The 27,971-nt window shown below is 43.6% G+C and overlaps 1 protein-coding gene and 4 non-coding genes across 7 annotated transcripts; all 5 read left to right on the top strand.

The window, feature by feature from the left end:
- Positions 1–36: 36 nt before the first annotated feature.
- LOC130378907 (collagen alpha-2(I) chain-like) lies at positions 37–26,630 on the top strand. 3 transcript variants are annotated; one of them, XR_008894995.1, is made up of 11 exons: positions 37–891; positions 1,389–1,472; positions 1,924–1,980; positions 2,551–2,595; positions 2,886–3,060; positions 3,496–6,594; positions 20,363–20,389; positions 20,886–20,969; positions 21,421–22,126; positions 22,390–22,564; positions 23,001–26,630. XR_008894995.1 is itself a non-coding variant. In XM_056585506.1 (7 exons), exons 1-6 carry the CDS (start codon positions 10,479–10,481, stop codon positions 22,411–22,413), a joined length of 441 nt encoding a protein of 146 aa, XP_056441481.1. In that variant the 5' UTR covers positions 10,299–10,478; the 3' UTR covers positions 22,414–22,564; positions 23,001–26,630. The 3 variants fall into 3 exon arrangements, 1 of the variants encoding a protein (XP_056441481.1); XR_008894996.1 differs by lacking the exon at positions 2,551–2,595; XM_056585506.1 differs by lacking the exons at positions 37–891; positions 1,389–1,472; positions 1,924–1,980; ... (1 more) ...; positions 2,886–3,060; positions 3,496–6,594 and adding an exon at positions 10,299–10,682 and having other exon boundaries at positions 21,421–21,477; positions 22,082–22,126.
- LOC130378908 (U2 spliceosomal RNA) lies at positions 6,938–7,128 on the top strand. Its single transcript, XR_008894997.1, has one exon. It is a non-coding gene; the product is annotated as a U2 spliceosomal RNA (small nuclear RNA).
- LOC130378912 (U1 spliceosomal RNA) lies at positions 8,073–8,237 on the top strand. Its single transcript, XR_008895000.1, has one exon. It is a non-coding gene; the product is annotated as a U1 spliceosomal RNA (small nuclear RNA).
- Positions 26,444–26,634, top strand: LOC130378914 (U2 spliceosomal RNA). Its single transcript, XR_008895002.1, has one exon. It is a non-coding gene; the product is annotated as a U2 spliceosomal RNA (small nuclear RNA).
- Positions 26,635–27,578: 944 nt separating this feature from the next.
- Positions 27,579–27,743, top strand: LOC130378911 (U1 spliceosomal RNA). The gene has a single exon (XR_008894999.1). It is a non-coding gene; the product is annotated as a U1 spliceosomal RNA (small nuclear RNA).
- Positions 27,744–27,971: the final 228 nt, after the last annotated feature.

The following is a 27,971-nucleotide window of genomic DNA, read 5'->3' as shown; positions in this document are numbered from 1 at the left end:
GTGTGTGTGTGTGTATCAAACAAACACACAATGAGTCATACACACACACACACACACACACACACACACACACACACACACACACACACACACACACACACACACACACACACACACACAGTGTATCTGCTCGCATTTCTTCCATTTTGTAGGCCTAGATGTATGTAAAAGTTCATATAATTGATCATCGCTATTTGGAATGATTATTTCTTCGCCTATTCCAGAACACCCCCACTTTTGGAAAGCTTGATACGCCCCTGATTGTGGTTTCGGATCAGTTTAATACTACAGTGTGCACAGTGATCTGGGAGCAGCTTTATGAGGCTGTGCTTCTGCATGGACATGTACAGCATCATAAATCCCCTGCATGTTAATGGGTTGATGTGCAATGAGATAGATGAACAGCAATGCTGAACAGTGCATGATACAGCCAGCACAGTTAAATGACACAAAGAAATAAATAACACTATTTATTTAACTTCTATTTCTACTCAGGGAAGATTCAAAGTGAGCAATCAAACCCTGGTTGGATGTGTCATTTAGCCCTTTGAGTGTGGTGTATGTGATAATGCGTAGCATAGCTCAGGGCAGACATTGTAGGCATCAGCTCTAGCCAAAGGCCAGGTTCAATGAAGTGGACTGAAATATGTTCCCACCTGAATGGTGCTTTGGCTGTGCAGTTCACATGCACAGTTTGTCCACATGCACCTATTCATCCCCCAGCGATTGTAGCCCAGCTTCTTTTAGGTTTTAGATTTTAGATATGTTAAGTTTAAGTCTACCTTCCTTTTTTTACGTGAACTTGCCTCACTGTTTAAATAATGTCTGCCTCTGACTCATCAATTGTTTACTTATATTCCTCAGGGCCCGAAAGGACCAAGAGGTGAAAGGGTAAGCCACTATCAAACTCATTAATTATGACAAGATGCATGACAATGCCATGTTTGCTGGATAGAAACTTTCATGAAGTTTATCGGGTTGATATATGATGACGCCGATTGACCTTTCAACTTGAATAGGCCACACCCCTTTGTTTACATCAGGCACAGCCTAAAGCCCTCCGCCGTGATAATATAACAAATAATAATGGACCAATCTCTGCTGCACGACCGGCTGAAAATAACCTGAACTACAAATATTTGTTGTATATTATTTTTTTCTGACTTTGGCTCACATATCCAGACCAAATTCATATTTATCTTTTCTAAACTTTATTAACAATAATAAAACAATTTAGTAAAAGGACATGACGCTTTTATTCAAGTTGAGACCAAACCGAGCTCCACAGCCGAACAGAGCTGGGACTCTGGCAGCTTCCCAGCAGACACGGTGGCTGTGTGTCAATCAGTGGTAATCAACGGAGACTAACCCAAGGCCTTCCTCCACAGGGACCCCAGGGCCCTGACGGGAGGGACGGCAGACCTGGCAACCCCGGCCCTGCTGGGCCCCCAGGACCCCCTGGCCTCGGCGGAGTAAGTATCCTATAGGGGCCGACTTGGTCAACTGCTGGGTGGGGGGACTGAAGGTGGATGTTGGTTCTAAAATGTGACTGTGTGGGGGACTGAAGGTGGATGTTGGTTCTAAAGTGCTGCTGGGTGGGGGAACTGAAGATGGATGTTGGTTCTAAAGTGTTCCTAGGTGGGGGAACTGAATGTTGATGAAGGCCTCTCAGTAAATAAGGTTAACCGGCTGGTATATCCTATTGTAACCGTAAGGTATAGAAGCTACAGGAAGATGCTGATTTGCTGTTCATCTGTTTGATAAACGATCAAGCCCTTAAACTCACCTGACCCAAATTCTGGCACAATTATAGCAATGGAACAGACAATAACCTATGAATTAGAAAATAAGTATATTGTATTGTATGAATTTTTATATGTATATTTTGTCTCTTATTCTGGTTTTTATTTTTCACTCCAACAGAACTTTGCTGCTCAGTATGATCACAACAAAGGCGCTGATATTGGTCCCGGCCCCATGGTGAACACACACACACACACACACACACACACACACACACACACACACACACACACACACACACACACAACACACACACACACACACACACAACACACACACACACACATGCACAAACTCTGAGACACACACACCTGCAGTTTTGTGGTAACTCTCCAACAATAACACTATGTATTCACACATACACATCACCACACAGAACTACCAATAAGAACCCATCGAAGTCTGAAGACCTTTCCATGTCAGAGCACACCTGTCAAATAGGTTTCCGCTACAGTGTTCACTGTCATTCCCAATCCATGGATTATTCCCATGGAGTTCTGGGATTTATGCCACTTTATGGCATGCATTCTCACCTTAGCTTTCAGTCCAGTCAATGGACTCATCGTCAAAGAAATACTTCCACACATTTCTGGACTACTGTAAGTGTGGTTTTATAACACAAAACCCTTTCTGTTGTATAGCATTCTGTCCTCAGCGGCATATCTTACTCACAGCCCACAACATGCACAGCCACTGGTGTTGGACATTGCTGTTGTTTGACCTTTGATTTCTTTCCTCTATCTCCAGGGAATGATGGGAATGAAAGGCCAACCTGGACTTCCCGGCCCCCCTGTAAGTACCCCCTCACCACACACACACACACACACACACACACACACACACACACACACACACACACACACACACACACACACACACACACACACACACACACACACACACACACACACACACACACACACACACACACACACACACACACACACATAGCTAGTTGATTTATAGCATGCAATTCGTGGGGCTGACAATGTCCTGTTTTTTATGCTGCTAAGCTAGCAAGTGCTAACGTAGTAGTAAACAAACCCAAGTTCGACGCTGAAATGTTTCTATTTATTTTGTAGGGAGAAGGAGTGATAATCCCTTGAGTCCGGACTTTGTTCCATCTCTTTTCAACTACGTTCCATCTCCAGAGAAGAGGAAAAGAAAAATGAGACTGGAGGTTTTCAACAGACGACAGGGAGCAAAGCTACAGAAGATGGAGCAGACAAAGCTATCTGCGAAAGCCATCCCTCCCAGGTGAATATTTAAGTTCCTTAACCTGGTCAACCCCACTTCCATGGACTTGGGAAAATTATAAACAATTTTTTTTGTACAATTCATTGTAGGTTTAATAACACCCAATGAGCTAAAAAACATAACATCTGTGACTGGGCTGAAATCATCACACACCTATACCGACTTGCATTTGGCAGCCACTGACTATGCATGTGATTGTCACTGTCATTGTCAATATCCCTGTCATTGTCTTTCTATTCATTTATTTTATTACATTGTTTATTTATCATATACCGACTATAAAGCACTTTTGGATGTAAATGTGCTATACAAATACAATTTACTTACTTTCTTACTAACGAAAGCTAGTATACTGCAGAAAACAGAGAGTGACTGACAAAAGAATGACAAACTGTCATCAGTAGTGACAGTTTATACTACTTTTGTTTTCACCAGAGCATCAACAGATTGTCCCCAAGACTGCAACAAGGATCCTACTGCAGAGCAAAGTCCCACCACAGAGCCTTTGAAGGAATCTACCCATGAAGAACCTGGAAACGATGTCCAGCCTGTTCTCCATGAGGAGGATCCAGCAACCCCACCATGCACCACTGAAACCTGTGGTAAACGCGTCCAATCTCTTGAGCAAGAATGCCAAGCTCTGAGGACTGAAAATATGTTGTTGAAGGAAAAAATGAATAGGACTACACTGAATGAGATGAGCTTGCATAACGATGATAAAAGGGTTCATACTCTCACTGGTTTATCAGCATTCTCCATTCTCATGACAATTTTTCATATTGTGGCTCCTTTTCTCCAACTTAAATCTAGTTTAACATGTTTTCAGCAGTACATGTTAACTTTAATTAAGCTTAGAATGAACTTGTCCTTTGAGTTTTGGGCTTTTCATTTTGACATTGACTCAACCACTGTTTCAAAGCTCTTCAAACACTGCATTAGTGTGATGCATTGTAGACTGGTGCCAAGTCTGGTGTTGTGGCCTGACAGAATACTTAAGAAAATCTCTTCCATATGCATTTCGAAACCGTAGCTTTGAAAAGACAGTTTGCATTATAGATTGTTTTGAAATATTTCTAGAGAAACCCAGTAGATTGCTAGCCAGTGCTCAGTGTTACTCATCATACAAATCACACCACACAATGAAATATTTAATTGCAATTTGCCCTCGAGGTTCCATTTGTTTCATTTCCGCTGGATGGGGAGGTCGCACAAGTGATACGTTTATCACAGAACAAAGTCACTTTTTATCTCATTTGCTCCCAGGGGACGTAGTTTTAGCGGACAGAGGTTGTCTGGTTAAAGAGTCCATTGAGAGATGCCAAGCTGAATTAAAAATTCCAGCATTTACTCGTGGATAGAAGCAGTTAGATCCTGCTGACTTGGAGAACACCAGACGTCTAGCCTCTCTTAGGATACATATTGAAAGAGTGATAGGAGTTCTCCGTCAAAAGTACACAGTCTTGCAAAGCACTGTCCCCATATGTTTCACGGACATAGACAGGGAAAATGATGTGACCTACCTTGACAAGATGGTGAGCGTGTGTTGTGCACTTACAAATGTGTCTGAATCTCTGGTGTCCTTCCAGTGATGGGGATGTACAGTAAATTGAACTGATGTGACTGGCTACAGATGTGCTCAACCAGCAAATAAACCTTTGTGACTCACACTTCTTGCTTGCTTGTCGTGACATTATTTTTAATCACTCGCTATTCTGATGCGATCACATCGTTTCTCTTTGCAGATCAAGCTGCACATCCACCCATTCTAACTTGAGTTCCACCCAAACAGATATTTGTTCTGGTGTGTTTTATATGAATGACCCACCCATGTTTCATATCCCTGATTGCTACAGATATCTAATACAAATTATGGGGAAGAGAACAATATTGGTTTAACAACTGTTTATTCATAAATAACAGTACAGTATCAGCTACTACAAACAACTCATTTCACAGTCTCCTCACTAAGGTTTTCTTCTTTGGGCATTGATCACTTTTCGGCAGATGGGACATACCCACTGTTTTGGGACCCTTTTCATGCGAAGGCAGGTCTGGTGAAACTTTTTAACTGAACAAAAACCTGACGCACAGACCACCATGTTCCCTGCTTCTGGCTCAGGGCAGTAGCACCACTGTTGTTGACTATGATCAGCAAATGCTGCTGCTGCTGGTGCTGGTTTCTGTGCAGAAAAACACTTTACTGCCTAATTAACAGAAAGGTCCTTTGCAGAAAATGGGCACTTAATTTCTATGACACCTGAACCACAGCAGCTACAGGAAACGTATCCATCAGGTGAGGCCCCAATGCAGGGGTGAAATCCTGAATCCAGCTGTTCCTACCATGACATTCGTGTGTGAGAGGCGATGACGCATTTCATAGTATTTCCTTGCCAAGTCCTCGTGTTGACATCCCCAACTGAAGAAAACAACAATAACATTAGTTTTGGACAATAGTAATGCCACCCCACATTGGTACCGCCCTGCTCTTTCAAAAGGATACTACCTACTTGGTTTAACACTCCTGCTTTTTAAGAATAGTACTTCCTGGATTTACCCTCCCTGTTATTGTACCTACTTCACATTCATTTGATTGTACACCATCTGGAAATGACCATTTTACACACAGGAGCAGTTACACACTGCATGCCCTGTTTTACCCTAATCCTTCTATGCTCATGAATACCTGGTAGCCTCACTGGTGAAACTATGGGACTTTTGGGTAGCATATTTGTCTTATTAGAGACACTGCAGGCTTTCTGACGTCTGTCTTTGTGGCTGCTCTGAAGGTAGTTATATCTATCCGGATACTGCAGATCTGGGACGTCTTCTTCAGCGGAGATGCTTTTGAAAAGCACCCCGGGGGCATTGTATGGGTCGGTAATATTTAACCTATTTAATTTTTGCATATAGAGCTCGATGTCATGCGAATTAAAGTGAGATGAGTACTCCGATGGCTTGAAAGCTTCGGCGCCGGGTCATTTTAAGGAAGATCTTTAAGGGCGGCGCTTGATTTTACTGACAAAATGGCGTTCCGAACACCGGTGGTCACGTGGGTTCAGGAACTCGATATCATGCAAGCACTTTGTTTTCTTTTTATTTTGTTCTACACCACAATTGCATGCTTTAAACATGACACGGGGCCAACAGTAAAGGCGTTTTTTCAGCCAACTCCCTGTTAGCCAGTTTACCTTGTCATACATGGAGCAATTTAAAATGCTCCTTACCGTAGCACCAACGAGCTGTGTGGTTTTCACAGTAGGTTTTGGTCTGCCCTCTGCTTTCACTCGTAGTCAGTTCACGATAGCTGTCCAATGAAGGCGGTGACTGGCCAGAGTGTTGTGTCAAGTGACTGAAGTGCAAAATTCTACCCTATCGGTCACTGGTTCACGGGTGGGACTTATCTGCCATAAGGATCAATTGAAACGGAAAATAAACACGAGCCGCCTGGGGTTCACTCGATTTACATTGAAGTCAATGGGAATAGTGGCGCTGTTGTGACTCACAGAATTGATTTCAGGAAAACAGCTCGTCTTCGTGAGTATTTCTGTTTCAAAGCACTGAAAATGGGATTGTTGTAAGATTTTTGGTTTATTTATTTTTTAACATTTTTTTGGTGAAGCACTGCTTCACCTGTAGTCTTATAGAAGCCTCCACTGCTCCAAACTCTATTTGTGAAACATGCAGACGGCCTAGTGAGACTGCCAGCAGGCAGCAGCAAAGAGATGTAGCGACCTCGGTTTATTTCTTCAGCTTTCACATACACACAAACACGCACACAGGGTGCTTGGTCTTTTTTTTGTTTTGTCGTTGTCTGTTAAACCGCCACGTGGAGCGACGTGTCTGGGAAGCTGCCCTCTTGGTCTGAGCCTGTGGAGGCATCGCTTCTCGGCCTTTTGGCTAAGATCAAGTGTAGTATCTGTTCTTATCAGTTTAATATCTGATACGTCCCCTACCCGGGGACCATATATTAAATTGATTTTTGGAACTGGGAGATGGAAAAGGGGCTTGCTCCGTCCACTCCACGCATCGACCTGGTATTGCAGTACCTCCAGGACCGGTGCACCCCTCTCTCACTGTGAAAAACAAAACTAAACTCCTCCTGAGTCCTGAGAGTAGTGGTGCCGAGATGATGCCTCATGAAACGTCAAAGCCTCGCAGCCAGATGAACCATCAAAGTGGTTCGACCTCGAAGCTTCAAATTAGTACGCTAGGGACACCTAGTGGTGAATGAAATTATGATGAAAGAAAGAGTTTCCTGTGATGATGTGAGGTTTGCTTCGTACAACATCACAACGTTTAAGAATTAAAGTCATTTCCGTGATACGTGTGAGTTTGCCGTTCATAAATATCTCCCGAGCTCATGGTAGAGAACAAATCATTTGACCTAGATTTTAAGTCATCCCGGGCAAAATAGATTGTCTCAGTAGCCTACTAATAATTGTAATAATAGAACTGCATGATGACTGAGAATGAGTGTGATTAATTACATAGCCATAAAAGTGATCTTGGAACTGGGTAGGGTCTTCTTTTTGTAAAAATGTGCCAATTGTGAACCCATATCGCGCAACAGCCCGAGATGAAGCCTCGAACGTCACGCGCCACGTCATTTCGCCTATGTGATACGGAGCTTCGCTGGGGGAGGAGCCGAGGTACTCGACACACGCCCCGATGCCTCGACGCAAACCATAACATCACTACCTGAGAGTACACCCGTCCGCCTGTAGACAATAAAGTGTCATTTACAATTCATAAACGCACTGTTTACAATTATTCCAACGATATTCTGTTGTTTAAGAAAGAAAAAAAGGATTCTTTCTGTGGCGGGTCGATAACTCGGATCTCCAGGTTTCCTTTCGTTATGCTTCCATCACGCTGATTTCAGATTCGCCTGTCATCGTGTGACCGGTGGTCTACAGTGTTTATTAAAGTCTAGGCATCTCCGAATGCTTTGCAACCGTTCTCCACGGGAACAAGCGTGGGCATCGTTCAGCCCACCTGAACGTGTACAACTCATACTTACCTGGCAAGGGAGATACCACGATCAAGAAGGTGGTTCACCCATAGCGAGGCTCAGCCATTGCACTGAGGCTGTTGCTGACCCGTGCGAATTCCCCAAATGTGGGAATCTCGATTGCATAATTTCTGGTAGTGGGGGACTGCGTTCGCGCTCTCCCCTGATCATGTTGTTCTAAAGAAATAATAGCTATGAATGGCTTCATCGCGCTGACTAATGCCGTCCATCCCACGTTTTGCAACGCTACGTTTCTTCAAAAGATCACGCAAACGATCACGCCCAAGCAGTGTAATGCATTACATTCAGATGTGGAACTCTGAGTCTGGAATAACGTAGTCATTCATTCATTCATTTCTTTCATTCATTATGGATCAAATTATTGTTTCTGTACAAGTCCCGTCTCTGGCCACAGCAGCGCTCCCACTCATTATGGGTTCCTCCCAAGGGCGTAACCATGGTTTAGACATTGGGGGGGTCCAATTTTTTATTATTATTTGTTAAGTGCATTGCCTACAATTCTATATTTATATATGAAAATGTGGACATTTAGAACCTAGTTTCGAGGACTACATTGACCATTTGAATTCACATCTAAAGGAATAGTGTAATAATGTAATGTCTGCCCCGCCCCCCCCCCCCACACACACACACACATACACACACACTTTGTTTTGGTTAGCTGCTTACTGACCTTAAACACACCTACCAATTACAATTATGCTCTTCCAGTAGTACTGTAGCAAAAAGGATAGCTTCCAATGGAAAAAATACCACATACCCATGACCACATGTCATTATGTTATTTATCACCTGCATATCACCTGCATGTCCAGAGCATGTCCCTGTCTGGCCACTGCTTTCAGCATGCCTGTCAAGTTACTTACTGTCTGAAAAAAACTGCGTATGCTTGGCTGTTGGTCCAGTTTCTTCTGCTTTTTAGGTAACCTCAAATCCTCCATTACTCAACTTTACTTTCTTGGCTCTCACTGAAGAAAGAGTGTGGGGTAACCATGACAACGCAGAAAGTCGCGAGGTGGTTTCAAACTAAAAGTGTACAATTAGGAGGGGGGGATTCACACACTCAACAAACGGAAATAAATTGAAAATAAATAAGACATAACCAGTGATGTTGATAGGTTTTCAATGTAGTGAGTCCCCGGGACCCACAGGTGGCGAGTTGGGTGGGTCCCTGAGAAATTCAATGGGTCCCGACTCCCCAGTTTAAAAAATGTGTTTCTTTTTTATTATTATTCTATTTCTTAAATGAAATTAATAATGTTAAACTCCTTGATGGTGGTATGATATGGTTAGAGCTGGAGTACTCAACCGTTCATGTTTAACACTAGAAACGCCGGGCCATTTTTACTTACTCCTAGCGCCGCAAGAGGGGTCAAATGACCCCTAAGTAATTTTAATGAGAGGCTGTGCATTTGCACATAATGATCACTAGGTGGCGCCAATGAGCTATTACCGCGCGAGCGCCACATTTGTGTGTGTGTGTGTGTGTGTGTGTGTGTGTGTGTGTGTGTGTGTGTGTGTGTGTGTGTGTGTGTCACAAGCCTAGTCCTCACGATTTTGTCATAAATGTACATATATTCAATCAGAAGGATTGCAAAAAAAATCCTGTTTGATTTGCTCATTCGACACGAATGAGCACAGCATCGAGCAGTGGAAACGTGGGTTTATTTACTATGAAGTTCGTATTTTTAATTGTTGAAATGAAATCAGCGGTGACGAGCTAGTTGTTTTGGTAGCGGCTAAATTAGCATGTCGCGATACCTTGTACAGGGGATCACGTCTGCGCCGAGTAGATGCGCAGAGGGTTGAAACAGCGCTTGTCCGATCTGCTCACAAGAAGGTTTCTTTGGCCAGTTACTGTGATTAAACACGAGTTGTTTAATGTTCACATTGTATCGTTTTTCATGGGGAAAATGAGATGCGTCCCCAGGACGCATGGATAGTGAGTTTAGTGCGTCCTTTCAGATTTTAATGCGTCAGGGACGCAGGACGCGTACCTAGCAACATCACTGCATAACAAGAGACCGATCCATTGACAGGGTTCATAAAAAGAGAACATATATTTTACATTTTATCCTGCTGTATATTGGGGGGGACAGGTTAGTATTTTCTCAACATTGGGGGGGACACGACCCCCCCAAAGAATGCGTGGTTACGCCCTTGGTTCCTCCTGTATAAAAGTTTGTATGGACAAGACAATAATTGCTTACGGCCATACCACCCTGAGCACGCGCGATCTCGTCTGATCTCGGAGGCTAAGCAGGGTCAACTCGAGCTCATTGGCTGCAATAGAGTTCCGGGTGTTGACGTTGTTGGGGCGGGGAAAACGTGGGCACCACCATTTTGGCAGTATTCGGCAGACTGGCGCTCTTGTGGTGGAGCAGACATGGTCGATAACTGTTGTGCACCAGGTTGCACAAATAAACGAGGCAAAAATAAATGTACGTCGTTCTACCGCATTCCTAAAGATGCGGAGAGGCGAGCTAAGTGGATCAGCGCCATTAAAAGAGCCAGGAGCAAGCAAAAAAAGACTGAAAAATGGGACCCCCGGCTGTTGGATTCCGCTTGTGCAGCGATCACTTCATATCAGGTAAGTTACAGAATACAAAGCTTGGCAGCTTAGCGTCATTATTTAATAGGCTATAATTGTGGTCAGGCGCGTATCAGACGCGGGGGATGAGTACGATGCATCCCCCTCACTTCTATTGGAAGGCCATTCCATCCCCTCCACTTTTGTTCGTCAAATCCTCACAAAAATCAGCTTTTCTAATAAAAAATAGTAAACGTTCGCCTGTTGTATGCAATTTAAAATGGTTGCTATGATTGCATCCCTCTGTATCAAATTATCACTCTGTAAATCCCAGCGCTACAATTGACGTTACGTAGACTAAACAGCTCGCGCAGCCTGCAGAAAGCGCTGGCAGCGGTGCTCCCGAGACCCGACTGCCTGAGAGCTCAGCGCGGTGACCGCGGTCATTCAAGCAGTTTCTCACAGATTGCTGTGCCTAACTGTTCGTGCTGCATACTGACTTGACGCCTTCAATGAAAAGGTAGAATTGAATCACTGTTTTAGATCAGCATCATTCACTGCCTGTAATGAAGGCAACATTTTCAGGCATATTAAGCGATTAAAGCGATTAAGCGATTAATTATTTATCATTAATAGATGCAAGGTTCATGGCTCTCTATTCAAGAGCTAGTTACCTCCTAGCATAAGATCCCATTCATTCTTCCGACGGGAACTAAGCCTACTTTAGTTTTAAAACTGTTTTATTTTTTCGTGCAATATAGCCAATGATGCCGAAAACTAAAAGAAAAAGACAGGGGACTATAGACGGCTTTTTCAAGAGAAAACAAGTAAGTTGACTTCTCTCCCTCTGCAGACACTGACGTGCTTGCAAGTTGCAAGCTATAGGCTATCTGTTTCGAGTGCTACCGCGGTTGGGATGCACAGGTTTGACTAGGGCTACAGGTAGCCTTTACGGAGAGTAGAGATCCTCTTGCGATTCGTCATTTTCAAACCTTGAGAAAACGCACTTCAATCTACAAGGTGTATTACTGAAAATATACACAAAGTATGTGTCACAGCAATCAACTTAGGCCTACTGGTTTAATGAATGTGAATGAATGCTGTGATACACGAAAATCCGGAGAATTGTGCGATTCGCTTTCTCAGCACACTTGAACGTGAAATGTCCTCAACAGTGTGTGTCAAGGGTTCATCTTGTTTTCTTAGAACATTAGAAGCATGCAAGTGCGTTCCATTCGATCAGACACGTTTTATTTTCAGTTAGGCTACTGTATAATCAGTAATACCACACCATAAACACATAAGCCCAACATTATACATAGATCATAGATAGGTCTCAGCATGAAATGGAGAACATTTGAAGTTGAACTTGACCACTGGTTTGACAGCCTGCACTCTGTGTGTCACTACATAATAACATCACTACATACAAGTAACAAACGCTCTAGCCAAATGTCATTAGAGCTACAGTTATTGAACATTCATGCAACAGCCTCAAGTGGCTTTACAAATGTGTTTTGTCTCTGCTCATTATGACAAACTAATTGTTCTGCAATCATTTTCCTGTCCAACAGATCCAGCTTGTGCTTTTGAACATAACACACGGTTACACTGTTGAGACATGTTTGTGTCATTGTACTTCGCATCCATGTTTTCAGCCTTCAGAGGCTGCTGAAGCTCCTTTCAGCTTTATCACACTGTGTGTGTGTGTGTGTGTGTGTGTGTGTGTGTGTGTGTGTGTGTGTGTGTGTGTGTGTGTGTGTGTGTGTGTGTGTGTGTGTGTGTGTGTGTATCAAACAAACACACAATGAGTCATACACACACACACACACACACACACACACACACACACACACACACACACACACACACCAACCCGGTATCACGCCAAGGCGTAAAATAGATACGTCTGTCCACATCGCAAGGCGTGTTCAGGTTGACGCTTTGTCTGACCAAAGCGTCACCCTGAACACGCGTCCTTCTCCATTCGAAATGAATGGGGGAATAGCACCAACAGGGGGCGATACGTTCTCCTAGCATTTGGTGAAATTGTTACGTAGCCATATTAATCGTTATTATCTGAAAGGGAAATGCAATATTTTAGGACAGATACACCATTAAACGTGTTTCTAATGACATTTCTAGCGAGAAATGTACATTTTCCTTGCATAATCTTCAATCAGTGAATGTGTATGATCTTTATTAATCTTTATGATCTGAATGGGAAATACAATATTTTAGGATCGATTCACCGTTAAACGTGTTTCTAATAACATTTCTAGCGAGAAATATACTTTTTACTTGCATAATCTTCAGTCAGTGATTGTGTCTGATCTTTAGTTTTATAGTTATTAGGAAGATTTAATCGGCTCGCTCGCATGTTTCAACGACGTCAGGATGCTAGGGACGCTGCTTTCGCTAAACTAGCAGCTCACGTGTTTCCTGCGTTTGTGTTATTAAACCGTTACTTTATGTAACTTTGAATGATATTGTAATAACCACAGGCGAGGTATTGAGCGAAGTAAGCTTGATAGCAGGTTTATTGGGTTCCACAATCGGATAGGCAGGCACAGCTCCACCGGAAAACTACAACAACCAAAACTCCCGTCCGGAAGGAAACCCCCGGAACCCCCTCTCAGAAGGCCCGCCCCTTCCTCCCAAACCCTGTGACGCTACAATGTCATCTTGTTAGAAACATAGATATATATAGAACACTGTTCTATATATATCTATGGTTAGAAACACGTTTATCTGAGAGCCAACCCAGTCGCCAAAAGCATACGTTGACAGTGTACGTTTTCGTGAACACTGGATTACGTCGCATTTCAACATAAAATAGCGTGCTAAGCACACACACACACACACTGCAGAAATGCTCCGGAACAGATCTGGATCCACCATGGCCAAAATAATTGTCATGAATAGCATGAATAGATTCATGCATTATCATTCAACTTGAACATGTGTTTTTACAGTTTAGAGTGGTGGAGGGATGACGTATGTTGGCCAACCCGGAAGTGAGCGTCGACCTGGGTTTCCATGGTTTCCCTTGACAAAAAGCCAACGGGTTTTTCCATTGGCTCTAAAAACCACGCGGCAAAGGAGCAGCCGTAAATTGTTTTGTTTTTGTCGTAAACTGGGGTCCGACGGTTAAAAAATAGACAGATATTCCGAGGTATCCTTAAAAGGCAGCTTGGATGTTTTTATTTTCTGCAGTTTAGACTTCTTCTATAACCTATTTTTGAAAGCAAAACACCAAGCTCAATGATTTAACGAGGCAGGGTTATTTGAAACAATTTATTAAATATATATTTGTGAGAGGTCATTCCTTCTCCTGAGTTTGCTTCCTATTTATGTCTAGAGTACAACACTGTCCACAAGCATCACCCCCCCCCCTCCCCATATGGATTTGGAGAATTGTTGCCACATCCCAGTGGTGGAGGTATCATATATATGAAAGAGGGCATTCAATACTACAATGATCAATTAGGAGGCCGAAGTCCTAAAGGATGCAATAGGTGACCCTGAACACGCCTTGCGATGTGGACAGACGAATCTATTTTACGCCTTGGCGTGATACCGGGTTGCACACACACACACACACACACACACACACACACACACACACACACACACACACACACACACACACACACACACACACACACACACACACACACACACACACCCTCTCTGACACTGCCACAGCCCAGGCCACCAGGTCTCATGTCACTGTTAGGTGACTGGGTCGACAACATTCAAGTTAGCTGTACTTTGAGGTCTCTTATATATCAAAGGGGGTCTCAAAGGACGCATACGCTTCTACCTGTGGCTCCAGCCCTACAGGAAATGACTCGGCAAGTGCTCCATCTCGTTGCACCTGCACCCAGCGGCTCGCTTGCAAGATTTTGGCCTGAAGTTCTTCCCAGACCTACACCGTAGCCATCTAACCTGCATATCTGAGAATCAGGCCTCTCTTTAATAATGAAAAAAAGTTATGAGAGAAATACACATTCACTTTTGTCTCATAAGCGGTGTGGTGCCGGCTCCTTTTGACCTTTTGACCCCAGACTTCTGGGGGAATAGCTGAATCAATTCATTAGTCAATCAGAAGCAAACGGGGCAAACAAGGTGTCCTTTGACATCTACGTTTCGAGGCGATTGCAACAGTGCCACACATGATCATATTTGAATATGTTTCGGGGTAGTAATTAGCTGTCGAAATTGGAGGCCTTAATCAATAATGAGCAGCTATTGATTTGCTTCCCGATTGAAATTTGTGACAAATGACATGTTATTTAGCATCTACACGTTGAGCTGAGTCCAATGACACCCAGCATGACACTCTAGCAAATGGTAACATGTATTTTACATGGTACACCTAGGTCTAGGACATGATCTCGGTGTAGCAAGAAGGCGAGCTTGATCTCATTGGACTCAGCTTAACGTGTAGATGTTAAATAACATGTAATTTGTCAAAAATCTCCATCGGGAAGCAAATCTATAGCTGGTCATTATTGATAAAGGCCTCCAAAATCGACAGCTAATTACTACCCCGAAACATATTCAAATATGATCATGTGTGGCACTGTTGCAATCGCCTCGAAACGTAGATGTCAAAGGACACCTTGTTTGCCCCGTTACGCCACCGGGAAAATATTTTCATACTTCTAATGGATTGATTCATATTTTAAGGTTCTCGGAGTGAGACTTTAAGCGGCTGCAGCAGAAGTGCTGAGACGAAAGATGATATCAAGACATTTATAGAATATTCCCATTCACATTATGATTCTTCGTCATAACATCCGACCAAACATCCTTTACAGTCACCGAGCGAGGATTATGAAAGGGGGCCTGCCCGTAATTCCGACGCCTCATTGTTCCGACGTCTCAATGTTCCGAAATATTTCCCATTAGATCGACATGCCACTATTCCGACGGTTTAATGTTCCGAAAACGAAACCCATTGGTCCGAAGGTCCGTTTGTCCGACTTTTCAAAAAGGAGGAGCATTAGGCCGACAGTTCAATATGCTGAATAGGAAAAAGAGTTGTATACCTCGCTCGCTCCCTCTCTCTCTCTCCCTCTCTCTCTCCCTTTCTCTCTCCCTCTCTCTCTCCCTCTCTCACTCTCACTCTGTGTGTGTGTGTGTGTGTGTGTGTGTGTGTGTGTGTGTGTGTGTGTGTGTGTGTGTGTGTGTGTGTGTGTGTGTGTGTGTGTGTGTGTGTGTGTGTGTGTGTGTGTGTGTGTGTTCGTGCCCGTGTTGAGAATTAGACCTCCGCTCTCTGTCCATGGGGCTACAACACCGTGTCGAAATGAAGTGAAGCGTTGTCTTTTTGCTCTCCAAAATTCATTGTGAACGTGATATGTAGGCCTAGGTTGTATTTTGGAGACAGAGAGAGAGTGAGAGTGAGATAGAGAGGGAGCGAGCGAGGTATAAAACTCTTTTTTCTGCCTAATGCGCCTCCTTTTTGAAAAGTCGGACTAACAGACCTTCGGACCAATGGGTTTCGTTTTCGGAACATTGAACCGTCGGAATAGTGGCATGTCGATCTAATGGGAAATATTTCGGAACATTGAGACGTCGGAACAATGAGGCGTCGGAATTACGGCATGGCACCTATGAAAGTCCAGGCCCCCTCTTCCTGCACTCGGGGTCCGGGCCAAGTTTCGGGCAGGAAGGGCCACCCCTTCCTGCCCTCGGGGTCCGACCGGGCCAAGTTTCGGTGCGGGGGTCCCAGTTAGGCCTTAGAATAAGGTATTCAAATTTCAGGGCGGTAGGACGTTCCTATCTCAAAAACTGTTTTTTCCACCACATTCTGAACCATTAGGTCTTGCAGGTAACACTTCTGAGGGGCTTTGTCCAAATGACAGTCCATTTGGGAAAACTTTTTTTCTCTAAGGGCTAGAACTCCAAATCTCGGATATGTCGTTCTCGGGGCCCCGGGAAATGTGTGTAAACATTTTAGCCTCCCTAGCTATCTCGAAAAGGCCGGAAAAGGGGCGTGACCTCCAACAGTACAGTAAATGTACATAAGACAGAGGTTAGTTTCTAGTCCCCATTTTTTGTGGGATGGAGGTGTACATTTGTGGCTTAAGGTGTGTAGACACAGCTGGCCTGTGGCCACGTTTTTGAAGTCTGGGGTCAAAAGGTCAAAAGGAGCCGGCACCACGCCGCTTATGAGATAACAAAAAGTTAATGTGTATTTCTCTCGTAACTTTTTGTCATTATTAAAGAGAAGCCTGATTCTCAGATATGCGTGTTCGATGGCTAGGGTGTAGGTCTGGGAAGAACTTCAGGCCAAAATCTTGCAAGCGAGCCGCTGGGTGCAGGTGCAACGAGATGGAGCACTTGCCGAGTCATTTCCTGTAGGGCTGGAGCCACAGATTCAGACTTTATTGTCATTGTGCAAACTTGTACAATGAAATTGGGGTGGTGCTCACTACCCATAGTGCAAAATAAATAAAGCAGTGCAAAAAGCAAAAATACAAACACAAACAGCAATAGGCACAATAAATATAAATATGCAGACATAACATATAAGTAAAATAAATAAATATGGTAGAGGATTTCACATGTCCATTGGGGGGGGGGGGGGGGGGGTCAGGCGTTAAGTAGACGAATTGCCCAGGGGTAGAAGGTATTCCTCAGCCTGTTTGTCCGGCTCCCAAGGGACCTGTATCTCCTACCCGAAGGGAGGAGTTGGAAGAAGCCATGGCCGGGGTGTGATGGGTCACTCAGGTTGAAGCGTATGAGTCCTTTGAGACCCCCTTTGATAAAAGGGGTTCTCAAATGTTGACCCTCAGTCACCTACATCATCACTTGCCGTGCATCACCCAAGTGGGTGCTACACACTGGTGGTAGTTAGTGAGGTCCCCCCCCCTTCACTGTAGGCGTCTTTGAGTGTCTAGAAAAGCGCTAAATAAATTCAATGAATTATTATTATTATTATTATTATTACTTCCTTTAGGGCTTCGGCCTCCTAATTGATCATTGTAGTATAATTGAATGCCCTCTTTCATATATATGATACCTCCACCACTGGGACGTGGCAACAATTCTCCAAATCCATATGGGGAGGGGGGGGTGATGCTTGTGGACAGTGTTGTACACCAGACATAAATAGGAAGCAAACTCAGGAGAAGGAATGACCTCTCACAAATATATATTTAATAAATTGTTTCAAATAACCCTGCCTCGTTAAATCATTGAGCTTGGTGTTTTGCTTTCAAAAATAGGTTATAGAAGAAGTCTAAACTGCAGAAAATAAAAACATCCAAGCTGCCTTTTAAGGATACCTCGGAATATCTGTCTATTTTTTAACCGTCGGTCCCCAGTTTACGACAAAAACAACACAATTTACGGCAGCTCCTTTGCCGCGTGGTTTTTAGAGCCAATGGAAAAACCCGTTGGCTTTTTGTCAAGGGAAACCATGGAAACCCAGGTCGACGCTCACTTCCGGGTTGGCCAACATACGTCATCCCTCCACCACTCTATACTGTAAAAACACATGTTCAAGTTGAATGATAATGCATGAATCTATTCATGCTATTCATGACAATTATTTTGGCCATGGTGGATCCAGATCTGTTCCGGAGCATTTCTGCACCTCGGGCAACAGCGCAGGGTTGCCAGGTCCTGCCTGCAAAAAACGTCCTGCCCACATACCGTTCAACATCCACCCAAAATGTCCTAGAAGCAGCCCAAGTTGTTGTTGTTTTAGCAGCGAAATGCATTGTGTGTGTGTGTGTGTGTGTGTGTGTGTGTGTGTGTGTGTGTGTGTGTGTGTGTGTGTGTGTGTGTGTGTGTGTGTGTGTGTGTGTGTGTGTGTGTGTGTGTGTGTGTGTGTGTGTGTTGGGGTGCGTACGTGCGTGTGTGTGTGTGTGTGTGTACGTGTGCTTAGCACGCTATTTTATGTTGAAATGCGACGTAATCCAGTGTTCACGAAAACGTACACTGTCAACGTATGCTTTTGGCGACTGGGTTGGCTCTCAGATAAACGTGTTTCTAACCATAGATATATATAGAACAGTGTTCTATATATATCTATGTTTCTAACAAGATGATATTGTAGCGTCACAGGGTTTGGGAGGAAGGGGCGGGCCTTCTGAGAGGGGGTTCCGGGGGTTTCCTTCCGGACGGGAGTTTTGGTTGTTGTAGTTTTCCGGTGGAGCTGTGCCTGCCTATCCGATTGTGGAACCCAATAAACCTGCTATCAAGCTTACTTCGCTCAATACCTCGCCTGTGGTTATTACAATATCATTAAAAGTTACATAAAGTAACGGTTTAATAACACAAACGCAGGAAACACGTGAGCTGCTAGTTTAGCGAAAGCAGCGTCCCTAGCATCCTGACGTCGTTGAAACATGCGAGCGAGCCGATTAAATCTTCCTAATAACTATAAAACTAAAGATCAGACACAATCACTGACTGAAGATTATGCAAGTAAAAAGTATATTTCTCGCTAGAAATGTTATTAGAAACACGTTTAACGGTGAAACGATCCTAAAATATTGTATATCCCATTCAGATCATAAAGATTAATAAAGATCATACACATTCACTGATTGAAGATTATGCAAGGAAAATGTACATTTCTCGCTAGAAATGTCATTAGAAACACGTTTAATGGTGTATCTGTCCTAAAATATTGCATTTCCCATTCAGATAATAACGATTAATATGGCTACGTAACAATTTCACCAAATGCTAGGAGAACGTATCGCCCCCTGTTGGTGCTATTCCCCCATTCATTTCGAATGGAGAAGGACGCGTGTTCAGGGTGACGCTTTGGTCAGGCAAAGCGTCAACCTGAACACGCCTTGCGATGTGGACAGACGTATCTATTTTACGCCTTGGCGTGATACCGGGTTGCACACACACACACACACACACACACACACACACACACACACACACACACACACACACACACACACACACACACACACACACACACACACACACACACACACACACACACACACACACACACAGTGTATCTGCTCGCATTTCTTCCATTTTGTAGGCCTAGATGTATGTAAAAGTTCATATAATTGATCATCGCTATTTGGAATGATTATTTCTTCGCCTATTCCAGAACACCCCCACTTTTGGAAAGCTTGATGCGCCCCTGATTGTGGTTTCGGATCAGTTTAATACTACAGTGTGCACAGTGATCTGGGAGCAGCTTTATGAGGCTGTGCTTCTGCATGGACATGTACAGCATCATAAATCCCCTGCATGTTAATGGGTTGATGTGCAATGAGATAGATGAACAGCAATGCTGAACAGTGCATGATACAGCCAGCACAGTTAAATGACACAAAGAAATAAATAACACTATTTATTTAGCTTCTATTTCTACTCCGGGAAGATTCAAAGTGAGCAATCAAACCCTGGTTGGATGTATCATTTAGCCCTTTGAGTGTGGTGTATGTGATAATGCGTAGCATAGCTCAGGGCAGACATTGTAGGCATCAGCTCTAGCCAAAGGCCAGGTTCAATGAAGTGGACTGAAATATGTTCCCACCTGAATGGTGCTTTGGCTGTGCAGTTCACATGCACAGTTTGTCCACATGCACCTATTCATCCCCCAGCGATTGTAGCCCAGCTTCTTTTAGGTTTTAGATTTTAGATATGTTAAGTTTAAGTCTACCTTCCTTTTTTTACGTGAACTTGCCTCACTGTTTAAATAATGTCTGCCTCTGACTCATCAATTGTTTACTTATATTCCTCAGGGCCCGAAAGGACCAAGAGGTGAAAGGGTAAGCCACTATCAAACTCATTAATTATGACAAGATGCATGACAATGCCATGTTTGCTGGATAGAAACTTTCATGAAGTTTATCGGGTTGATATATGATGACGCCGATTGACCTTTCAACTTGAATAGGCCACACCCCTTTGTTTACATCAGGCACAGCCTAAAGCCCTCCGCCGTGATAATATAACAAATAATAATGGACCAATCTCTGCTGCACGACCGCTGAAAATAACCTGAACTACAAATATTTGTTGTATATTATTTTTTTCTGACTTTGGCTCACATATCCAGACCAAATTCATATTTATCTTTTCTAAACTTTATTAACAATAATAAAACAATTTAGTAAAAGGACATGACGCTTTTATTCAAGTTGAGACCAAACCGAGCTCCACAGCCGAACACAGCTGGGACTCTGGCAGCTTCCCAGCAGACACGGTGGCTGTGTGTCAATCAGTGGTAATCAACGGAGACTAACCCAAGGCCTTCCTCCACAGGGACCCCAGGGCCCTGACGGGAGGGACGGCAGACCTGGCAACCCCGGCCCTGCTGGGCCCCCAGGACCCCCTGGCCTCGGCGGAGTAAGTATCCTATAGGGGCCGACTTGGTCAACTGCTGGGTGGGGGGACTGAAGGTGGATGTTGGTTCTAAAATGTGACTGTGTGGGGGACTGAAGGTGGATGTTGGTTCTAAAGTGCTGCTGGGTGGGGGAACTGAAGATGGATGTTGGTTCTAAAGTGTTCCTAGGTGGGGGAACTGAATGTTGATGAAGGCCTCTCAGTAAATAAGGTTAACCTGCTGGTATATCCTATTGTAACCGTAAGGTATAGAAGCTACAGGAAGATGCTGATTTGCTGTTCATCTGTTTGATAAACGATCAAGCCCTTAAACTCACCTGACCCAAATTCTGGCACAATTATAGCAATGGAACAGACAATAACCTATGAATTAGAAAATAAGTATATTGTATTGTATGAATTTTTATATGTATATTTTGTCTCTTATTCTGGTTTTTATTTTTCACTCCAACAGAACTTTGCTGCTCAGTATGATCACAACAAAGGCGCTGATATTGGTCCCGGCCCCATGGTGAACACACACACACACACACACACACACACACACACACACACACACACACACACACACACACACACACACACACACACACACACACACACACACACACACACACACACACACACACACACACACACACACACACACACACATGCACAAACTCTGAGACACACACACCTGCAGTTTTGTGGTAACTCTCCAACAATAACACTATGTATTCACACATACACATCACCACACAGAACTACCAATAAGAACCCATCGAAGTCTGAAGACCTTTCCATGTCAGAGCACACCTGTCAAATAGGTTTCCGCTACAGTGTTCACTGTCATTCCCAATCCATGGATTATTCCCATGGAGTTCTGGGATTTATGCCACTTTATGGCATGCATTCTCACCTTAGCTTTCAGTCCAGTCAATGGACTCATCGTCAAAGAAATACTTCCACACATTTCTGGACTACTGTAAGTGTGGTTTTATAACACAAAACCCTTTCTGTTGTATAGCATTCTGTCCTCAGCGGCATATCTTACTCACAGCCCACAACATGCACAGCCACTGGTGTTGGACATTGCTGTTGTTTGACCTTTGATTTCTTTCCTCTATCTCCAGGGAATGATGGGAATGAAAGGCCAACCTGGACTTCCCGGCCCCCCTGTAAGTACCCACTCACACACACACACACACACACACACACACACACACACACACACACACACACACACACACACACACACACACACACACACACACACACACACACACACACACACACACACACACACATAGCTAGTTGATTTATAGCATGCAATTCGTGGGGCTGACAATGTCCTGTTTTTTATGCTGCTAAGCTAGCAAGTGCTAACGTAGTAGTAAACAAACCCAAGTTCGACGCTGAAATGTTTCTATTTATTTTGTAGGGAGAAGGAGTGATAATCCCTTGAGGCCGGACTTTGTTCCATCTCTTTTCAACTACGTTCCATCTCCAGAGAAGAGGAAAAGAAAAATGAGACTGGAGGTTTTCAACAGACGACAGAGAGCAAAGCTACAGAAGATGAAGCAGACAAAGCTATCTGCGAAAGCCATCCCTCCCAGGTGAATATTTAAGTTCCTTAACCTGGTCAACCCCACTTCCATGGACTTGGGAAAATTATAAAACAATTTTTTTTGTACAATTCATTGTAGGTTTAATAACACCCAATGAGCTAAAAAACATAACATCTGTGACTGGGCTGAAATCATCACACACCTATACCGACTTGCATTTGGCAGCCACTGACTATGCATGTGATTGTCACTGTCATTGTCAATATCCCTGTCATTGTCTTTCTATTCATTTATTTTATTACATTGTTTATTTATCATATACCGACTATAAAGCACTTTTGGATGTAAATGTGCTATACAAATACAATTTACTTACTTTCTTACTAACGAAAGCTAGTATACTGCAGAAAACAGAGAGTGACTGACAAAAGAATGACAAACTGTCATCAGTAGTGACAGTTTATACTACTTTTGTTTTCACCAGAGCATCAACAGATTGTCCCCAAGACTGCAACAAGGATCCTACTGCAGAGCAAAGTCCCACCACAGAGCCTTTGAAGGAATCTACCCATGAAGAACCTGGAAACGATGTCCAGCCTGTTCTCCATGAGGAGGATCCAGCAACCCCACCATGCACCACTGAAACCTGTGGTAAACGCGTCCAATCTCTTGAGCAAGAATGCCAAGCTCTGAGGACTGAAAATATGTTGTTGAAGGAAAAAATGAATAGGACTACACTGAATGAGATGAGCTTGCATAACGATGATAAAAGGGTTCATACTCTCACTGGTTTATCAGCATTCTCCATTCTCATGACAATTTTTCATATTGTGGCTCCTTTTCTCCAACTTAAATCTAGTTTAACATGTTTTCAGCAGTACATGTTAACTTTAATTAAGCTTAGAATGAACTTGTCCTTTGAGTTTTGGGCTTTTCATTTTGACATTGACTCGACCACTGTTTCAAAGCTCTTCAAACACTGCATTAGTGTGATGCATTGTAGACTGGTGCCAAGTCTGGTGTTGTGGCCTGACAGAATACTTAAGAAAATCTCTTCCATATGCATTTCGAAACCGTAGCTTTGAAAAGACAGTTTGCATTATAGATTGTTTTGAAATATTTCTAGAGAAACCCAGTAGATTGCTAGCCAGTGCTCAGTGTTACTCATCATACAAATCACACCACACAATGAAATATTTAATTGCAATTTGCCCTCGAGGTTCCATTTGTTTCATTTCCGCTGGATGGGGAGGTCGCACAAGTGATGAGTTTATCACTGAACAAAGTCACTTTTTATCTCATTTGCTCCCAGGGGACGTAGTTTTAGCAGACAGAGGTTGTCTGGTTAAAGAGTCCATTGAGAGATGCCAAGCTGAATTAAAAATTCCAGCATTTACTCGTGGATAGAAGCAGTTAGATCCTGCTGACTTGGAGAACACCAGACGTCTAGCCTCTCTTAGGATACATATTGAAAGAGTGATAGGAGTTCTCCGTCAAAAGTACACAGTCTTGCAAAGCACTGTCCCCATATGTTTCACGGACATAGACAGGGAAAATGATGTGACCTACCTTGACAAGATGGTGAGCGTGTGTTGTGCACTTACAAATGTGTCTGAATCTCTGGTGTCCTTCCAGTGATGGGGATGTACAGTAAATTGAACTGATGTGACTGGCTACAGATGTGCTCAACCAGCAAATAAACCTTTGTGACTCTCACTTCTTGCTTGCTTGTCGTGACATTATTTTTAATCACTCGCTATTCTGATGCGATCACATCGTTTCTCTTTGCAGATCAAGCTGCACATCCACCCATTCTAACTTGAGTTCCACCCAAACAGATATTTGTTCTGGTGTGTTTTATATGAATGACCCACCCATGTTTCATATCCCTGATTGCTACAGATATCTAATACAAATTATGGGGAAGAGAACAATATTGGTTTAACAACTGTTTATTCATAAATAACAGTACAGTATCAGCTACTACAAACAACTCATTTCACAGTCTCCTCACTAAGGTTTTCTTCTTTGGGCATTGATCACTTTTCGGCAGATGGGACATACCCACTGTTTTGGGACCCTTTTCATGCGAAGGCAGGTCTGGTGAAACTTTTTAACTGAACAAAAACCTGACGCACAGACCACCATGTTCCCTGCTTCTGGCTCAGGGCAGTAGCACCACTGTTGTTGACTATGATCAGCAAATGCTGCTGCTGCTGGTGCTGGTTTCTGTGCAGAAAAACACTTTACTGCCTAATTAACAGAAAGGTCCTTTGCAGAAAATGGGCACTTAATTTCTATGACACCTGAACCACAGCAGCTACAGGAAACGTATCCATCAGGTGAGGCCCCAATGCAGGGGTGAAATCCTGAATCCAGCTGTTCCTACCATGACATTCGTGTGTGAGAGGCGATGACGCATTTCATAGTATTTTCTTGCCAAGTCCTCGTGTTGACATCCCCAACTGAAGAAAACAACAATAACATTAGTTTTGGACAATAGTAATGCCACCCCACATTGGTACCGCCCTGCTCTTTCAAAAGGATACTACCTACTTGGTTTAACACTCCTGCTTTTTAAGAATAGTACTTCCTGGATTTACCCTCCCTGTTATTGTACCTACTTCACATTCATTTGATTGTACACCATCTGGAAATGACCATTTTACACACAGGAGCAGTTACACACTGCATGCCCTGTTTTACCCTAATCCTTCTATGCTCATGAATACCTGGTAGCCTCACTGGTGAAACTATGGGACTTTTGGGTAGCATATTTGTCTTATTAGAGACACTGCAGGCTTTCTGACGTCTGTCTTTGTGGCTGCTCTGAAGGTAGTTATATCTATCCGGATACTGCAGATCTGGGACGTCTTCTTCAGCGGAGATGCTTTTGAAAAGCACCCCGGGGGCATTGTATGGGTCGGTAATATTTAACCTATTTAATTTTTGCATATAGAGCTCGATGTCATGCGAATTAAAGTGAGATGAGTACTCCGATGGCTTGAAAGCTTCGGCGCCGGGTCATTTTAAAGGAAGATCTTTAAGGGCGGCGCTTGATTTTACTGACAAAATGGCGTTCCGAACACCGGTGGTCACGTGGGTTCAGGAACTCGATATCATGCAAGCACTTTGTTTTCTTTTTATTTTGTTCTACACCACAATTGCATGCTTTAAACATGACACGGGGCCAACAGTAAAGGCGTTTTTTCAGCCAACTCCCTGTTAGCCAGTTTACCTTGTCATACATGGAGCAATTTAAAATTCTCCTTACCGTAGCACCAACGAGCTGTGTGGTTTTCACAGTAGGTTTTGGTCTGCCCTCTGCTTTCACTCGTAGTCAGTTCACGATAGCTGTCCAATGAAGGCGGTGACTGGCCAGAGTGTTGTGTCAAGTGACTGAAGTGCAAAATTCTACCCTATCGGTCACTGGTTCACGGGTGGGACTTATCTGCCATAAGGATCAATTGAAACGGAAAATAAACACGAGCCGCCTGGGGTTCACTCGATTTACATTGAAGTCAATGGGAATAGTGGCGCTGTTGTGACTCACAGAATTGATTTCAGGAAAACAGCTCGTCTTCGTGAGTATTTCTGTTTCAAAGCACTGAAAATGGGATTGTTGTAAGATTTTTGGTTTATTTATTTTTTAACATTTTTTTGGTGAAGCACTGCTTCACCTGTAGTCTTATAGAAGCCTCCACTGCTCCAAACTCTATTTGTGAAACATGCAGACGGCCTAGTGAGACTGCCAGCAGGCAGCAGCAAAGAGATGTAGCGACCTCGGTTTATTTCTTCAGCTTTCACATACACACAAACACGCACACAGGGTGCTTGGTCTTTTTTTTGTTTTGTCGTTGTCTGTTAAACCGCCACGTGGAGCGACGTGTCTGGGAAGCTGCCCTCTTGGTCTGAGCCTGTGGAGGCATCGCTTCTCGGCCTTTTGGCTAAGATCAAGTGTAGTATCTGTTCTTATCAGTTTAATATCTGATACGTCCCCTACCCGGGGACCATATATTAAATTGATTTTTGGAACTGGGAGATGGAAAAGGGGCTTGCTCCGTCCACTCCACGCATCGACCTGGTATTGCAGTACCTCCAGGACCGGTGCACCCCTCTCTCACTGTGAAAAACAAAACTAAACTCCTCCTGAGTCCTGAGAGTAGTGGTGCCGAGATGATGCCTCATGAAACGTCAAAGCCTCGCAGCCAGATGAACCATCAAAGTGGTTCGACCTCGAAGCTTCAAATTAGTACGCTAGGGACACCTAGTGGTGAATGAAATTATGATGAAAGAAAGAGTTTCCTGTGATGATGTGAGGTTTGCTTCGTACAACATCACAACGTTTAAGAATTAAAGTCATTTCCGTGATACGTGTGAGTTTGCCGTTCATAAATATCTCCCGAGCTCATGGTAGAGAACAAATCATTTGACCTAGATTTTAAGTCATCCCGGGCAAAATAGATTGTCTCAGTAGCCTACTAATAATTGTAATAATAGAACTGCATGATGACTGAGAATGAGTGTGATTAATTACATAGCCATAAAAGTGATCTTGGAACTGGGTAGGGTCTTCTTTTTGTAAAAATGTGCCAATTGTGAACCCATATCGCGCAACAGCCCGAGATGAAGCCTCGAACGTCACGCGCTACGTCATTTCGCCTATGTGATACGGAGCTTCGCTGGGGGAGGAGCCGAGGTACTCGACACACGCCCCGATGCCTCGACGCAAACCATAACATCACTACCTGAGAGTACACCCGTCCGCCTGTAGACAATAAAGTGTCATTTACAATTCATAAACGCACTGTTTACAATTATTCCAACGATATTCTGTTGTTTAAGAAAGAAAAAAAGGATTCTTTCTGTGGCGGGTCGATAACTCGGATCTCCAGGTTTCCTTTCGTTATGCTTCCATCACGCTGATTTCAGATTCGCCTGTCATCGTGTGACCGGTGGTCTACAGTGTTTATTAAAGTCTAGGCATCTCCGAATGCTTTGCAACCGTTCTCCACGGGAACAAGCGTGGGCATCGTTCAGCCCACCTGAACGTGTACAACTCATACTTACCTGGCAAGGGAGATACCACGATCAAGAAGGTGGTTCACCCATAGCGAGGCTCAGCCATTGCACTGAGGCTGTTGCTGACCCGTGCGAATTCCCCAAATGTGGGAATCTCGATTGCATAATTTCTGGTAGTGGGGGACTGCGTTCGCGCTCTCCCCTGATCATGTTGTTCTAAAGAAATAATAGCTATGAATGGCTTCATCGCGCTGACTAATGCCGTCCATCCCACGTTTTGCAACGCTACGTTTCTTCAAAAGATCACGCAAACGATCACGCCCAAGCAGTGTAATGCATTACATTCAGATGTGGAACTCTGAGTCTGGAATAACGTAGTCATTCATTCATTCATTTCTTTCATTCATTATGGATCAAATTATTGTTTCTGTAC

This window comes from Gadus chalcogrammus, unplaced genomic scaffold, assembly GCF_026213295.1.
Source record: "Gadus chalcogrammus isolate NIFS_2021 unplaced genomic scaffold, NIFS_Gcha_1.0 GACHA115, whole genome shotgun sequence".
NCBI classification, from domain to species: domain Eukaryota; kingdom Metazoa; phylum Chordata; class Actinopteri; order Gadiformes; family Gadidae; genus Gadus; species Gadus chalcogrammus.
Note: the sequence above shows the minus strand (reverse complement) of the source record. Positions and strands in the feature narration are given on the sequence as shown.

Bases quoted from the DNA above. Each gene is read 5' to 3' on its own strand.
- LOC130378907 (XM_056585506.1), top strand. From the start codon at position 10,479: ATGGTCGATAACTGTTGTGCACCAGGTTGCACAAATAAACGAGGCAAA. The intron at 10,683-20,362 runs GTAAGTTACAGA...TATATTCCTCAG, and splicing joins CAGCGATCACTTCATATCAG to GGCCCGAAAGGACCAAGAGG. The intron at 22,127-22,389 runs GTAAGTACCCAC...TTTATTTTGTAG, and splicing joins CTGGACTTCCCGGCCCCCCT to GGAGAAGGAGTGATAATCCC.